The 17,918-nt window shown below is 38.3% G+C and overlaps 1 protein-coding gene across 1 annotated transcript; it reads right to left on the reverse strand.

Moving 5' to 3' along the window:
- Positions 1–224: 224 nt before the first annotated feature.
- Positions 225–14,875, reverse strand: LOC137096527 (cytochrome P450 2C21-like). Its single transcript, XM_067466088.1, has 9 exons — positions 14,627–14,875; positions 11,139–11,301; positions 10,026–10,175; positions 9,379–9,539; positions 7,032–7,208; positions 3,806–3,947; positions 2,990–3,174; positions 1,331–1,472; positions 225–552 (listed from the first exon to the last, which is right to left on the reverse strand). The coding sequence occupies exons 1-9, from the start codon at positions 14,801–14,803 to the stop codon at positions 362–364; spliced, it is 1,488 nt and encodes a 495-aa protein (XP_067322189.1). The 5' UTR covers positions 14,804–14,875; the 3' UTR covers positions 225–361.
- Positions 14,876–17,918: the final 3,043 nt, after the last annotated feature.

Below are 17,918 nucleotides of genomic sequence, written 5' to 3' on the forward strand. Positions count from 1 at the left end.
TTCTGCCACTTCTCTAAATGTATGGGTGCTGCGCCTTTCAGATCCAGGGGAACACCTAGGGATTTCCATGGCAAAGTGAGGATATGAAAACTGATCTCCCATGACAGAGAAATAGATCAACCCACAACACACAATACTACTTTAGCTCCACTACATCCATACATAGCAAAAATTCTTTAGACTGAAACATGTGTGGAAAGAAGCAAAACAGAATGAGACAAAATCTCTTTATGACTGAGTTATATCACAGGTGTGCTTCAGATTCTAGGACAGGAAAGAAATTTAGAAATGAAATGGAATGTGGATTTGTTTAAAATTTACAGCAATAAAGTATATGCTGTTGTAATTATTTTTGTATGTTTTATGATGAACTACAGCGAGGAACAGCACACAATTTATAAGGGTGGGGTGGTGTTATGAATCCTACTTCAGGATCTTCATTGAGTTCTTTGACTCCTGGAGGCAGCTGGAAACGGAAGGCCCTCAGCAGGTTGACCAAGACGATGAAGATCTCCATCCTTGCCAGATGCTCCCCCAAACACACCCGAGCCCCTGAAGGGGAAACAAAGGCAAAAAGTGAGTATCTATCCCATTCAGCAAACAGGGATGGATTGAAAACTGGACTATGGATTGGTAAACCATGGTCTACTCCACCCTCTTAAAATAACCCATCAGATTCAAATTACAAGAGAAGCATTGGAAAGAACTTTTTGTTTGAAAATGTGAACTAAATTGGAATGGACCACATTGAAAGTTGGTGAACTCCTCATCACCGGGCAATTGCAAATAAAGGTTGCAAGGGCGTCTTTCAGGAGTGTATGCCTTGCAATCCCTTCTACCTCTTTCTTTTGTTTTCTCCCTGGATTGAATAAGAAATAAGTGCTTTAAATGGAAATAAATAAACAGTTTACATTAAGAAGAGAACAGCAGAAACATTTGGGTATTACTACCTACCAGAGAGAAAATAGTGAGGAACAAAAGCTTTCATAACTATCAAAGAAAAAAAGCAAATTGAAATGGTAGAATAACCTCTTCAGCCATACCAACATCAATCACCCATGTCTTTCCATTTTTTTTCTATTGCCTCTCATGGATTTCATTAGGAGTTATTGGCAGAAAATCCCTGGTCTCCCATAACTGCACATTGTGTATCAGTTTTTAGTTCTTAATTGCATCATAATTGCAACAAATATTTTGTTGCCTTGATGAATATATGGCTCCAGAGCAGCAACTGCACTGAATCATGAAGGACAGAGGCTGAAGCAGATCTTATCATGGAAACTCCTCAGAAGAAAACACCAATAAATCACAAGCTGCTATGAACTTTTACCTGCACCAAATGCCAGATACTCTTCTCTAGCAACAAAATATCCATCCTGGTCCAAAAAATGTTTTGGATTGAACTCTTTAGGAGACTCCCAGTGCTTAGAATCAAGAAGAGCAGAGCGTACATCTGGAATAATGGTTGTCCCCTGAAAGGCAGAAACAAATATCAGACAAACGAGCACATACATATCTCTCTTAGAAATTAAGATTTTGTGGGAATGGGTTGTCTGATCACTTATCTAGATGTTATACCCATCTAATTATAAGATGGTTGTTCAACACCACACTTCAAGTAAAGACTGACATTGTGCACCCACATGTCTACTCTCCCAATATGCCTGCTTGATGCCTTACTGTGCAATAAATAACACAAAATTATGGATGACTCTAACCCTGGTCTGCAGAGTGTTGTGGCCCATCTACAAGGACATTGTTATACGAGATGAAAGGGGAACATCCACATGCGAAGAAACCAGATCACAGGTCAAATTCAGGAAGCGGGTTGAGGCCTGGGCAGTCAACTTGAATATTTGTGGCTCCACAGCTATGGAGGATTTGGGTCCACCCCCCCCCCATGCCTGCTATTCCACTGTGATGGCGCAAGTGGCACCACCTATGTGTAGAACTGTTAGTTGCAAGATTTAAACTGTTGTATCATGCTTAATCCTGCCTTTTTACCCTGCCTATGTATAGTTGGATTGATTGGTTATTCATAGCTGTCAATCAGTGTTGTTTGCACCAGTTGAATTGCTTTCTCAGATCAATTGTTTGGCTCTGCCTCTTCCTGGAGGAGGGAGTGCTTCCCTTTTTTATTCCACCATCATTTTTTCTACCAGATGGATGTGAGTAAGAGACTTGGCTCTAAAAGCCACTGATTAAGTTACCTCTCAGCACCAATTCTGAGGTTCTTACCCTGAGACTTATGCTTCATGTTCAGATCAACCTGAACGACGTTGGGAAGTCTCAAGTGCCTTCAAATCAGTTCTTTTGGCACCAGAGGAAGGCCCTGCATCTTCAAACATAGGCCATTTGGACTGGGGTTGTGATTATTCCGCTATTCACAGCCATTGAGGAAAGAGGAAACTTGGAAAAGCTTCTCAGCTGCAAACTCTTTGGTCCCAAGACAAACAGAAACTATGATGTATATTTTCCTTCACCCCTTTGAAACTTCCAACTTATTGCCTTAAAGAGATGACTCTTTGTGAACAATAAAACTTATTTTGAGTTATCTACAATGTTTTGGGTCTTTGAGAGTTTCAGTTTCCTAAAGGAGGGCAAAAAGCAATCCCCTGGGGGAAAGATGTCACATCCATGCCTCTTTCACTAAAAGCTATAGCCCCCAGGCGTGACGGCACACCACTGTGTGCATGCAGAGCACGTGGTTTACACCTACATGTGCAGAAATGCTTTATGAGGCCTATTTTGGAAAATCTCACTATTTTGTTTAACCAATTTAAGGCTTCAAAGGGTATTGTTATTCAGTCTTGGATACCACATTTTTAGTTGCCTTCAATCCACATTGAGTGATCAATTTAGATGAGCCCCAAATCCAGTGTCCAAACCACTACTCCATGCTGGCTATGTCCTATGTGGGTAAATCTCTCAAAATCTTCAATAAGGCATCCTTGTCATTGGGAAATAGACATGCATATCTACATCCTACCTTAGGGATGAGAAAACCTCTTATCTTCACATCTGTGGCAGTTTGTCTTGGGACTCCAAATAGGGAGGGATATTTTGAACGCATGATCTCATGAAGCACAGCATTTGTATATGGGAGCTTCTTTAGATCTTGATAGCAGAAAAAAGAGGAACTCAAAACATCTTCTATTTCCTTGTAGACTTTATCTGTAGGAAAATATGGAAATAGAAGGAAGCCAGTGAGGATGGGGGCATCCTGGTTAGTCTCTCTTGGTAGGAAGTTCCACATTTTGGGGGTAGCTACATAAAAGGCCCTCATGTTCCTTTCAAATGTGCTTGAGTGTGTGGGTGGGGCAGAGAGAAGGCCCTCCTGAGTTGATCATAAATATCTATCAATTTATAGAAAGAATAGAAATCGGATCTAATTTTCTTTCTTCTTTGATTTAGCACATTGTTAAAAAGATGGGACCACAGTGGTGCAGTGGGTTGAACTTGCTGACTGAAAGGTTGATGGTTCAAATCAGCAGAGCAGGATGAGCTCCCTTTGTTAGCCCCAGCTTCTGCCAGCCAAGCAGTTTGAAAACATGCAATTGTGAACAGATCAATATGTACTGCTCCAGCGGGAAGGTAACGGTGCTCCATGCAGTCATGCTGTCCGCATAATTTAGGAGGCATCTATGGACAATGCTGGCTCTTCGGCATAGAAATGGAGATGAGCACCTACCCCCAAAGTCAGACTTCAGTAGACTTAATGTAAAGGGGAAACCTTTACCTTTACTTAAAAAGTTACTGCTGACACAGCAGGATTTTGTTCTTGCTGCACAGAGATCTCTCTTACCTTGAATATCTGGATGATTTGCCAGAACGAGGATTGCCCATTTCAGAGAAATTGTAGTTGTTTCTGTTCCAGCAAAAAACAAGTCACTGATATTCTGAATCAGATTCTCTTCGTCATATGTTGAAGTAGGGTCATTCCTCCTCTGATGGTGACAATATGAAAGATGAAGTATGAGTTATTATTAACTACAAAGCTTCTCTTCAAAGCTGTCTTTGTATGTGTGTGCATGTGCCTTCAAGTTGCCTATTGATTTATGGCAACCTCATGAATTTCACAGGATTTTTTAAGGCAAGGAGTACTGAAAGGTGGTTTTGCTAATTTCTTCCTCTGAAATAAGGAACAAGAGTGAAAAAAGAGAGAGGATGACTGGAGGCAGTCCGTGATGCTACAGCTTGGGGCTCTGATTGAATCTGTGGATAGAACTAATCAAAGACTGGATGGTATCATGAACAACTCAAAAGAGTTGTTACCAATTTGGAATATCTAATTTATAAATTGGATCAATTGAAGCTAATTCAAAGGGAGGTTATGAAGGAATTGAATGAAATTGAGATATGGGTTGATTAAATTGAAGACACATAGGACCAGCATAAAAAAAAGGGATCAATTGCAACAACAACAGCTTCCAACAAAAGTATGATCATGGCCCTAGATATAAATTCTGCATTACCTATCTAACCCACATGTAAGAAACTTTGGACAATAGATGGAACGTCCCTACCTGGGTATCACATTTCCAGCATTTATTGTGAGCTTTCTTATACATTAATCCTAATTTCTGCAGTGCTATATACTAGGCCTGGGTAACAACGGAAAAAATTGTTTCTAAAATCGATTTGTATTTGGGGGTTTTTTTTTGTTTCAATATTTAAAATAATTACAAAATTTTCCTTTTAAAAAGTTCGATATTTACGAAATTTCGTAAATGGTAAAAAAATTAACGAATCGATTTCCGAAACAATAACGAATCGATTCGTTAATGGCGGACGCGACCGCGAAATACGCTAAAAAACCTCCAAAACCTTCTGAAGCTTCCCTCTCCCTCTGTTGTTGACTGTTGGTGTGATATTATAATTTTTTTTCAATAATTAAACCATAAAACTGGCCCAGACATGCGGAAATAATAACGAAACGACCTCAAAACAATAACGAAACGAATACAATATCGAAATACGAAGCATTTACAAAACGTTTTTGAAAATTCGTTTTTTTTAATAATTGCTCCAGAATCGTTCATTATCGTTTTGTAATTGAAAAAATTAACGAATTATTAACGAATTCCGAATTAACGAAACGAAACCGCCCAGCCCTAATATTCACAGCTGTGCCATTTCCCACCACGAAAGTGGAGGACGGACTGTGTTCAGACAGAGCAGGGAATCATAGTATCATTGAGTTGAAAGAGACCATATGGGACATCTAATCCAACCCCCTGCCATATGCAGGAAAAAACACAAAGAGGAGAGAATGTAATTTCAGTTGGCTCTCCATATCCATAGAATCTTTTTTTTTTTTGCTATTAATTTATATTGATAGAAAAGAGAAAAAACATAATACAACTATAATAAAGTTAGCAAACACATTATAAAGTTATACATTTCTGCTAAAAGAAACCAAACCCTACCAATCTATTTTAAACTATTACCAAAAATTACACCCAACAAAACAAAAATAGAAAAAATAAAACACGCAAATATACAGACATACATACTTAGCATATATACTAAAACTAGCTGAACTAACAAAAATGCAGATCAGCCTGCACATCTCTTACTCTTTCTGCTGTTTTTTTTTATTTGAACTAGTCCACTCCCTTTAAGAAATATTGTATGGTCACACTTCTACCTTTAATAACATGCTACTACAAACTCATACATCCTAAAATAGTGGTTCTCCCCAAATGTTGGAAAATATTATTCAGTAAATCCCTAAGCTCTCCTAAATTACAAATAATAATAAACAACAACAACAACAACAACAACAACAACACTTTATTTATATTCCACCCTTCTCACTCCAAAGGTGACAGAGTGGATCACAATACACATACACGGCAAACTTTCAGGGCGGATCACAATACACATACATGCAACAGAAGGACCTATGTTGTTTTGACTCAATCCAGCTGTTTTGGTGCCATGGGCTCGAGTCCAGCCACAGGGGGTGCTGTTGCTTCACCCTCTATTCCGTCTCTATCAGAGTAATCAATTTCTCAATTTCGGTAAGTTGGCAAATCTTTGTTAGGCGTTATCAAAGACTTTTCTGTGTGACAGATGGATTGTCATCTGGAAGCGGTTCATGCTGAAGGTCCACCTCTTCTTATTCTCTTCACTTTTTATGTATATCACTGTTTCCACAAGCAGGCCCCCGCAAAATAGCTCAGTCATTAATTTGCTATCTTACAAAGTTAGCCACTGCTTTTCTTCAAACGTTTTTCTATGTGACCTCAAGGCAGACCTGTTGATATATCTTGTCAACCTTCTTGCTGAAGCTTCATGAAGGGTTTTCTCCAGCCTTGCTGCCTGTTTCTGAATTCTGAATTTTGGTTTCACCAAGTTCTGTTTTGCCTGAATTGTCTCCCAGGCAGCTTTACCAAAGTGATACAGTGGAACCTCGACTTAAGAGCATCCCAACTTAAGAGTGTTTTGTGTTAAGAGGCATCACTTGGCTTGGGTTTCGCTTTCACTTATGAACAGCATCTTGAGTTAAAAGCTAGCCCTAGAGGAAACACTAGCATCAGAGGGAGCACTAGGAAATGCCTTAGCAAGCTATCAGAGGAAGAAACTGGATCTTCACCAAAAAAATCCCCACTTCTTCCCTATCTGAAAGAATGCCACCACTAGACCAAGATATCTCAGAACAGGTGATGAGTTCCTTCCCTATGAGCTTATCAGAGGAGAACTGTGCAGTCAACCATCTTTGCCAGGTCTCCATATCCACAGATTCTGTATCCATGAATTCAGCCATCCACAGCTTGAAAACAATAAAGGACATCTAAAAAGCAGATCTTGTGTGTGTGTGTGTGTGTGTGTGTATATATATATATATATATATATATATATATATATATATATATATATATCCACACACACCCATACACAGAATGGAATTTGGACATTCACAGATTTTGTTATCCATGGGAATCCTGTAATCATACCACAGCCGATACCAAGGTCCCATTGCATTTCTTGGAATTGATATAATTGGATACAAAGCAGCTACTTACTTTCTCCATTTCAAGCAGGTAGAAATCAATGAAATCCCGTGGCTCCTGAAAAGACTTTTGCTCCTTATGTTTCTCTATTTCTTTCTTTACTAATGAAAATACCGTCTCCATGGCACGAAATCCCTCATTGTGAGGCCCTGGAAGATGCTTCATGAGCCACGGGAACATTTCATATAGCTACAAAGACAAAAGGAAAAGCCTACTGTTACTAGAGCAGAGGCAATACAATTCAGTCCATCAACTAAAGCATCTTCAACACACACAAGTTGCTTCAGGGTAAGAACATTTCTTGGCTATATAGGGGCTGCATAGGTCAGTGGTGGTAAAACATGTTTGTTGCCACTCAAACCATTACTCAAATCTTGCCCCTCTCTAATTGACCTTAGCAGTGTCAGAGGAATCCATCTGTCCTCTTTCCTCTCCAATCTCCCTGGTGTGCTGGATTTCACCATTCCAGGTGCTGAGAATTGTCAAATACCATTTTGGTGTCTTTCAAGCACTGCTAAGGACAGTTAACGGAGGCAAGACAGAAGCCATCTCAGTTTACCTGTTTTCAAAGTGGAAGTGGTTCAGTTGATTAGCTGGTGCAAAAGCCATTGGATAATCCAGATCTTCTGGGTTATCCAGAGATTTCAGGTAGTGTGGGTAAAAGCCATGTTAATGCCAGGTGAGCTCGGTGCATCCTATAATGACCATGAAGCTGATGTGGTTCCCTTGTAGGGAAAACAGCAGTTCAAGGTATGCCCCAAGACTTGGGAAGGCAGCTATGGAAGAACTATACAAAAGGTTGTTGTAGGTTTTTTCAGGCTATATGGCCATGTTCTAGAGGCATTCTCTCCTGACGTTTCGCCTGCATCTATGGCAAGCTACCTCTGAGGATGCTTGCCATAGATGCAGGTGAAATGTCAGGAGAGAATGCCTCTAGAACAGGGGTCCTCAAACTTTTTCAACAAAGGGCCAGGTCACAGTCCCTCTAACTGTTGGAGGGCCGAATTATAAATTGAAAAAAACATGAATAAATTTCTATGCATACTGCACATATATTATTTGTAGTGCAAAAAAACACTTTAAAACAATACAATAATTAAAATGAAGAACAATTTTAACAAATATAAACTCCTTAGTATTTCAATGGGAAGTGTGGGCCTGCTTTTGGCTGATGGGACAGGATTGTTGTAGTTGTTGTTGTGTGCTTTCAAGTCGTTTCAGACTTGGGTTGACCCTGAGTTTGGGCTGGGTAAATGACCTTGGAGGGCCGTATCTGGCCCCTGGGCCTTTGTTTGAGGACCTTTAGTCTAGAACATGGCCATATAGCCTGAAAAGACCTACAACAACCCAGTGATTCCGGCCATGAAAACCTTTGACAATAAACTATACAAGATCTTGAATTTTTATGAGATTATGTAATTGAACAACAAGGTTAGGATTGGCCATACCAGTTTCTAATTTCTAGGTTTCTTTGTGAAAGCTGAACAGTGAAGAAAGGCGATAGGAACAAAATCAACTCATTGGAAATGGGTTACTAGAAGAGAGTTCTACAGACACCATTGACTGTAAAAAAGACAAATAAATCAATCCTCAAGCAAATCTAATTTTCTTTAGAAGCCATTTCAACAATTTAAAGTAGTCTCCTGGTTTCAATACCTACAACTAAAGGAGTGCTATAACAAGGACATAGATTTAGGCTTTGTGAAGAAGGAGAATTTCTGGGATGCAATAATACAAAAGGACAGAAAAAAACATAACTGATACATATACTAAATTATTAGAATGGGCCACTGAAGTTGACCTAGTGAAGGAATGAATGATCAAATGGGCCACAAACTTAGGCAGACCAATAAATTTATTTATTTATTTATTTATTTACGACATTTATATGCCGCCCTTCTCACCCCGAAGGGGACTCAGAGCGGCTTACAAGTTACATATACATACAATATAATATATTATTAGCATAGTACAATATCAGTTTTAAATATTGCTATATTATACTATACCAATTATATTGTAATATTATTAGTAATATTACATGTAATATAAATATATAATTTTATTTTTCCAACCTACATTCCTCCCCTTTCCCTCTCCCCTATCTCCCCTTAGTCACCATCCCATCATCCTGAAGCCATTTAGACTCAACAGACTGTTGTTGTCTAATATTGTTTCATATCATATCAATAATGTAGTTTTGTCATTCTTAGGTTCGATAATGCAGCTTATGATTTTTCCTTGACCAAATCCAACATTCAAAACACTATTGTAATTGTTATTTCAAATGTTCCTAGGGACTTAGAAGTGTTGGAAAATATATCTGGTTGAATGGAAATGAAAGGAAAAAAATACTTACGAAATAAAAGAGACTTCCTGTAAATTTTAAACAATGTGTAATGGCATCAATCAGTTTCTTGAAAGTTTCATCTTCAAGGGGAAACCGGTATCCAAAAGTCATGGCACATATCACATTGGAGACTGAATTCATGATGGGCAATGCAGGATCAAATGGCTGCCCTGCAAATCAAATTCTATTAATGTCAGGCAAACGCTTAATACCCTGAATTAAATTTTCCATTGGAGGAAGGATCTTTTTGGATTTTGTCCACTTATGTTTATATTAGAAATCAACAAACACATGACAAATTCTACATCAAAGAACAATAGAAGTCACATAAACTTCTGATGGTTGACACATGGTAGAATCATTTCCTAATATAGGAGTTCCTGGTGTTGCAATGGGTTAAACCCTTGTGCCAGAAGGACTGAAGACCGACAAGTCAGAGTTCGAATCTGGGGAGAGTGCGGATGAGCTTGCTCCATCAGCTCCAGCTCCCCATGCGGGGACATGAGAGAAGCATCCCACAAGAATGGTAAAATATCAAAACATCCAAGCGTAACCTGGGCAACATCCTTACAGACGACCAATTTTCTCACACTAGAAGTGACTTGCCGTTTTTCAAGTCGCTCCTGACATGAAATAAAACTCCTAATATGACTTACCTTTTTCACGTGCAAAAACCTCTACAAGCTGTTGAGACTCCTCTTCTATTTGGGCCTCCATGCTTTTTTTCCCCACGCCCAGTTTCCTCAGTGTAACTAGGCCAAACCGCCTCTGCTGCTCCCAGGTGTGTCCATTTGAAAATGCAATACCTAAGGGTGGAAGGAATGAATATGCAATTATTACAAAATTCAGGTCAAATAAGGCTAGGCTGCCACCCTAGAATACCCAAACTTTACATACACATGCAGCCATGGACCATCACCTTCACCGATGTATATTTTTCCCAAAACAACTGTAATGAGATAATACAGAATGTGTATTGGGTATATTTGATGTCCTAGATAATTTGAGAAATAGTTAGCTTTGATCTTTTGGGATGCTGAGAAAGCTTTTGATAATATGAAGTGGTTATCCATGTTGGAAGTTTATGAAAAGACAATTTTTAGTAAGTACTTCACAGAGTCAAATGATATATAATATTTAAAAAACCCTCAAATTTTAATTAATAATGAAATAATCAGGGTTTTTTATTCCTTCCTCCATCAGGTGTTTGCATGTGAGGGTGGAAGGAAACAATATGCAATATTACTTACAAAATTCAGGTGAAATATGAATAGGTTGCTATCCTACATGCCAATTATCCAGATATTAAAAATCTCAAATCCTCAAATCTCAAATATAATTTTACATTGTTTGCTGTATTTTTATGTTTTATGTAATTTATTATGTTATTGTTTGTGTTTCTGACTTCTTTTATTGTATTGTGTTGTAGGGCTTGGCCTCATGTAAGTCGTCCTGAGTCCCCATCGGGGAGATGGTAGCGAGGTATAAATAAAGATGATGATGATGATTATTATTATTATTATTATTATTATTATTAAAACCAGAGTTTATCAATCAAGATCTCCACAACCACTATTTTGAAGGCAGAAGGTGGATGGGGGCAAAAGGTTTTGGTTTCCCACCATGCTCAAAAGCTACACCACTGAAAGACACAGTATAGTTGCTATTTTCACAAGTGACTTTCAATCAATGACAACTTTCCCCAAAGGACCATTTGTCCTCATATTGTTTCTCTGGAGAGAGATCTAGTGCAGCATTTCACAACTTACCCTTTCCTTTTCCTACATTTATAATAATCGGAGTCTGTGGCCGCTCTGAGAATTCTTCCGAATGATCAATCAATACTTCTTTCACAGCTTCAAAGCCAGACAAAAACACAACTGGCATATGTCCCATCCATAAAGTAAAAATGTCTCCATATTGTTCTGCCCACTGCCGTTTGGATCAACGCAAGAAAAAAAGAACAGTTACAATCAAATGAAGCAATATTTCAGGCTAATATAGCAATAGTAACCATATTCAGCTCCATCGCTTCTGATGTTTCTGGATTGAAGAAATCAGATCAGCTTCTATCCTGGTGTCATTCAGAAAATGTGTGAAGGCTTCCCTATTTGAAAAAGCCTTTAACTAAGCACTTTATGGTCATTCGAAGAATTTACAACTGATTTTAACTTAGTTGTTTATAATATGGATGATGCTATGGAGCATTATTGAAACTTTTATCATTTGTTTTTAGCTTTGGTTTTATGTTATGATGTGTATTTTGAGTCCACCTGGAGAAAGGCTGCATAGAGATCTCCTAAATAAATAGTATCACCCCCATTTCCTATTTCAGTTTAGATTTTAGTTGAGAGCTGAACTTCTACCATTCTCTAAAGAAAATATCTCTCTCAAACTACTTACATAATAAATGTAGTGCCTTCAGTTGAGGCTGGTCACATAATGTCACTGCTCTTTTGCAATGCCTCTATGGCAGACTTTTTGAAAAGTGTTTCTTTTTATCAACATTAAAATTGTACTACAATTTCCTCAGCAAAAGCTCAGTTGTGCTTTTCTGCCAGTGACCATTGAGTGGTCATTAGATGTGCTTTGGGTCATTTCCTAAAATTGACAAAGTTACTTTTAGAAACCTTATCAAGTCATTTTCTTCACTAGTGCACCTGAAGAAGTAGCATGATGCCCATGAAAAGCCATCTATATATATAAGTCGAAACATGTCTCTCTGTCTGGACCAAACATGGCACGCATATACATCACAACCAACTTTAAGTGTTGGTGGGGTTTGTGGGGAAATGGCAGAGAATGATGGAAATTGTAGTTCATCCATAATCAAGAGTGGCGGGGACGAGAGTGGCGGGGACGAGAGATAGGGCCTTCTTGGTGGTGGCTCCTCAGCTGTGGAACACCCTTCCCGTGGACATCAGGCTAGCCCCCTCCCTGTTGATATTCCGCAGGAAGTTAAAGACCTGGCTGTTTAAGAAGGCATTTGATCAAGAAGTGCAACGACTGGTAATTTGACCATAGGAATGGAACAACGGAAATGATATCGGATTTTGGGTTTGACGATGAGACGACTCGGAATGGCTTTTATAGTAATGTTGATGTTTTGATAAGATGTTTTTCTGATAATGATGAATTGTGGATTATTTTACACTATGTGTTATAATTTGCACTTGTTTTTCCATGTTGTACACCGCAATGAGTCGCCCTTGGGCTGAGAATTGCGGTATATAAGCGCAGTAAATAAATAAAATAAATAAATACTCTTACTCTAGCTCACAATGGATCTGGACCAGACTTGGCACACATTTATCCATCATAATCAAATTTAAATACTGGCAGGGCTTGGGGGCCATAAAAGAAGATGATGGGAGTTGCAGTACCACATCCAGAGAGCACTGTGAACCCCACTCACAATAGATCTGAACAAAACCTGGAACATGTTTCCGTCATAACCAACTTTAAATACTTATAGAGTTTGTGGGGCAATGACAGAGGGAATTATGCATTTTCGAATGGGATCAATGACTTTTTCTAATGTTCATCCTTACCAAATACCTAACCCCGACACCACTAGGTCACTAAGCTAGTGCAAAAATAAATGTGTTTGTCTGAAAGGTGCTGCTGGATTTCTTCACCCCTGCAACCCATATTTTCTATTAATGCTGGAATAGACTGCCACAACCATATCTTTATGGTTTCCTAAGCATGAGCAGTGTGCATTTCCACTATATACAAAATACTTTGTTGAGCTTTAAATCCCAATGCTTGTACATTCCATGGGATTTTTTTGCCATCCACCTTACCATTCTGTTCTTGATAACATCCTACCCCTCATCTACATTCCTATTTTTTATCACATGTGGTGTTTATGAAATAATTTTTGTTAATGAAGTTTTTTCACCCTGATTCCTTTCATGTCATCAGTTGTACTGAACACTGAAGACTGTGTGGAGATGAGGAAAAGAAGACATCTTATTGCATGCACAGAAGTATTCTGTTCCTTTTACATTTATGCACTATTGGTACCACTGGGGGAATCTTTGAAACAAAAGGCACAGCTGGGAAAAGTTACATTTTGGACTGTAGCGATAACGCACAATGTCTATACTGCCTAGAAGATTCTGAGAGTTATATCTCAAGTAAGCAAAAAGGTCAAATTGTAATAAACAATAAAGAAGCAAAAAGCTACAAAATAAAGGAACAAGACAAGGATGTCCTCTATCCCCCTTATTATTCATAATAACTATGGAAATTTTACTAAACTGTATAAGAGAAGACAAAGAATTAATTGGCAACTAAGATTAGAAAATCATATAAAATAAGAGCATTTGCAAATGATTTAATATGTATGATAGAAGAACCATTGGAAAATAAACAAAAATGGATTTTAAAAATTGAAGAATTTGGTAATTTATCAGGCTTAAAAATCAACAAGAAGAAAACAGTGATCTTGGCAAAAAAATATTACAAAGAAGAGACAAGAAGAACTTAAAGAAATAACAGGAATGAAAATCACAAATAAAGTAAAATATCTAGGAATAAATGTTATGGCAAAATTTCCCAACTTTTGAAATATAATTATGAAGAAAAATGGAAAGAAATAAAAGATCTAAAGAATTTACCTATGTGTTTTTGTTTCACTGAAAGTTTCATGGCTTGCATAAAAAGTATTATTTTCATTGTACATTCATGTACTGTTTATACTACTGGGAAAATCCTTGGACCAAAAAGCAGACCTACAAAAAGTAATTTTTTTGAGCCATAGCTACAACACAGCATGCCCATATTGTCTAAGACATTCTAAGAGCTATATTTTGAGAAAGCAATATTTCCATGTTAGCAAAAAGGGATAGACAAACTTGAATATTATTACAACAACAAAACATATTAATAATAAGATTTTTTATCAAATACATAATAAATAAACTTTGTTTATATCTCATCATCTCCCGAGGGACTCGGGGTTACTCACAAAGCACTCAAAGGTGCAAACGCACAAAATACTACTTCATAAACAATAACACAAAAGCAATGACAACAACACAACATCATAAAAAACCCATTGGTTAAAATCAATAAAATGCAACAGTAGCTGTAGATATAAAACAACTGCAATCAATATCAAACATTTACCTATATACGTTTTATAACTCATAGTTCTTTTGTGCACAGCCACCATTGAAAAAAATTCACAATGTTCTTCATAAATTTTATTCAAATTAATACTATTGCTGAATAATTTAGAAAAAAGTACCTTTATTGGTGTGTCTAAATTATATCCAATTCCAAAGTTAAATTTCCATATGCTTCCAATGAGAGGAAGCGCAAGAGGCCCAGGCGGAAAATGTCGGCGTGACCACTGCTGTTTCAGAAAGTAGAGAATCAGAAGAATCACAAGCAGAACAATCAAAAATATCTGGATCCCTTCCATTCTCTTGCTTTCTTTCTCTATGATGATTTCCAACCAACTATAGGAGAAGTTGAAAGATCTTGGTGCAATGTTCTTTCCTACTAACGATATATATATATATACACACACACACACACAGTATTTAAAAAAACAAGCAAGTAATCTTCTGATGACCTTTGGGCATCTGTCATAACAAGCCATTGCAGTTTGCAATATGTTTAATTGATTATGATATGCCATGAGTGGCTCATACTAATTAGAAGAAAGGCAGCCTGAACATAGGACCAATTTGTGCAACATATGTACAGAAAAAATATATCAAATTGAATAAGCATTCAATACATCCGTATATGAGAACTCCCATGTTTAATGAGACTATGGGGCTTAAAACATGACAGAGTCCAACTAGCATTCAAGCAGGACTTCATGCAATAGGAATACCATGTGCATCTTCTTGTCAGTTTCTCTCCCTCCTGCATTTAACTCGGGGAGTAAATGGTTTCTCTGTGTATGTGCCTTCATGCTGTGTGTTCAGTTGTGGCAACTTCATTGGCTCCATAGAGTTTTTTAGGCAAGGAATACTAGAGGTGGTTTTGCCACTTCCTTTCTCTCAAATTCATTGGCAGTCTCCCCTTCCCAAAACTAGCCAGGGCTAACCATGCTTAGCTTCCAAGATCAAACAGGATCTGGTGCCTTTGGGATATTGAGGACTCTCTGCCCCGGAGTGTGGTGGAGGCCCCTTCTTTGGAAGCTTTTAAATAGGGGCTGGATGGCCATCTGTCAGGGGTACTTTGAATGTAATATTCCTGCTTCTTGGCAGGGGGTTGGACTGGATGGCCCATGAGGTCTCTTCCAACTCTATAATTCTATGATTCTATGATTCCTTCACAGTTCCTATATGGTCCCTGAACTAGAGACTACAAAAGTCATCAGCATGATTAAACAAGAAAAGTGCCAAAACAGCAAGAAATTTCCTTTGGGAGCTTGACACACTGGGCCCCCAAACCCATAATTTTAATGGAGCTGAAATCACTCAACACATCCCTGAAATAAAGAGACACAGCCAGGCATTTCTTGGCTGAATGCAGTCATTACATAGCTTTGTCATGGGGCACCAGAGTATGACGAGTCCAGCAGAGCGGAGAAGGAAGACAAAATGGACCTCTACTTGGAAGGAATCTTTTGCTCTGCCATCCTGCACTGGTTCTTGGCCTAGTATCATTACGCATCATAAAAATATATAAGGAAGGACAGAGCAAAACACCTATATTGGTTTAGACACAACAATAAATGAAAATAATACGTCGAATAAATACTTTGGTTCGGATGTTACTCTTAGAAACGAATGTGCAACCACAAAGTGTTTTGACAAACATAACCTACATGTGCCCAGTAAGATCTGAGGTAATGAAATTATCACATCATGTACTTCTTATTATAACTAAACACGCAAGCTTATAATCACATGAAATGAGTTCAGATATTTCATCTACCTCTTAGCTGGGAACAAGCAGACCAGATTAAATGCTCCCTACCCTTGTTTCACGCCGATTTGGAAACACTCCCTGTAGAATTTTTTTTTAATCTAAATTTCCGAACAGGTAAAAATGTTGTGGGTAGGTGTGTGTTCATGTTTGTTTGAGTATCAAGCTCTTACCCTATGTTGTTGGTAATTAATTGGCCCCCAACTGCAATTTACAATTAGCTCCCACACTTTATCACAGTCATTCTAAATGACATTGACCTTCTGGCCCTAATTTATTATTGGCTCTTGCATTTTTCCACCAGCCCCTATCTTGAAACTATATTGCACAAGCTCCTACCATCCAAGTTCAGTATTTATTACTGCTCCAGGCTATTGGTTGTTTTATGTTGCTGTTTGATGTTATTATAATGTTTTATTTTATTCCATTGTGTTTTTAATCTGCCATAGGTCAAGTTTTGCAATGTATGGCCTACTTGAAGACAGCCTACTTTGTCCCCCCTGCCAAAGTTATCGTTTGATCCTTTGTCGTTACACCTGCACATCCCTCATTCCACCCACTGCCACTGTGGACACACACCAACGTGCAGAAGACCTTTGAGAAGACTCCATCTGAAAATCCCACTCAGACTCCTCTTCCAACTACTGAAGAAGTTCCTCAATTGTCTGGAGGGACAAATCGAGCTCTGCCTCCTCCTTAGCCTCTAACCGTCCATGGGTACTACCATCCCAGATTGAGAGGCTCCCAGTTGTGCCATTACTTCAACAGCAGCAGTTGCAGCACCAAGAGAGGTGCAGTTTATTTTTATTGGGGTAGCAGGATCAGAAACAATGCCTCTTACTCTCCCTCCCCCTCTCACTCTGAAACTTTGGTGGCCACTGGAGCCAGGACACACACCCCCCATGCCTCATTATGTATATATATATAATAATATTTTATGTATTTGTATGTGTGCTTGTTTGCACTAGCTAGCTCATGTGTGGTGCTTATGTGTGTTTTCAAATGCACAAGCCAGAAAAAAAGCAAGGAAAATCAGTAAACAAACACACAGAACAAGACACAGAGCTACAACATGTTATTTTTTATACTTGAGGAAATAGGACAACTGCACACAATACATACATTAATCTCAGAAGGATTTAAGAACTGGGAGGAAGGTAAGGGCTGTTGAGGAAGAGGTATGGAAATTTAGAAAAATATAAATTTGGGGTTGGATAATTTCAACAGAGGAAGGTTATAGATTGGATATGAAGAGATGGAAGGAAACAGAAATATCAAAAAGCTACTACACAAAATGAGGAACGCAGTATTAAGGCCTGAAGCCTCTATGGATGAGAACAGGGCTTTTCTGTTTGAGCCTGGTGTTTCCGTGGGGTAAAAGTGAAAGTGTTTTTCAAGATGATTAGAATGTTTTGGCTAGATCTATTGTCAGGGAAACAGGCAGTGATTCTCATGAGAATCAGTCAGGGATTCACTCTGAAAAGGAATGTGGGGAAGAAAGGAGGGTTACCGATAACCCAGCGTTTACAGCTCAGAAGGGATAGTATGAAACAGACAAATTTGTTGTTCTCAGAGACTGAAAGATAAACAAAGTAAACCCAGGTGTTAGAAAGATTGATGTCATGGGCAAGAGGAAGTAGTCTTAAGGAATT

This window comes from Anolis sagrei, chromosome 3 (assembly GCF_037176765.1).
Source record: "Anolis sagrei isolate rAnoSag1 chromosome 3, rAnoSag1.mat, whole genome shotgun sequence".
In the NCBI taxonomy this organism is placed as follows: Eukaryota; Metazoa; Chordata; class Lepidosauria; order Squamata; family Dactyloidae; genus Anolis; species Anolis sagrei.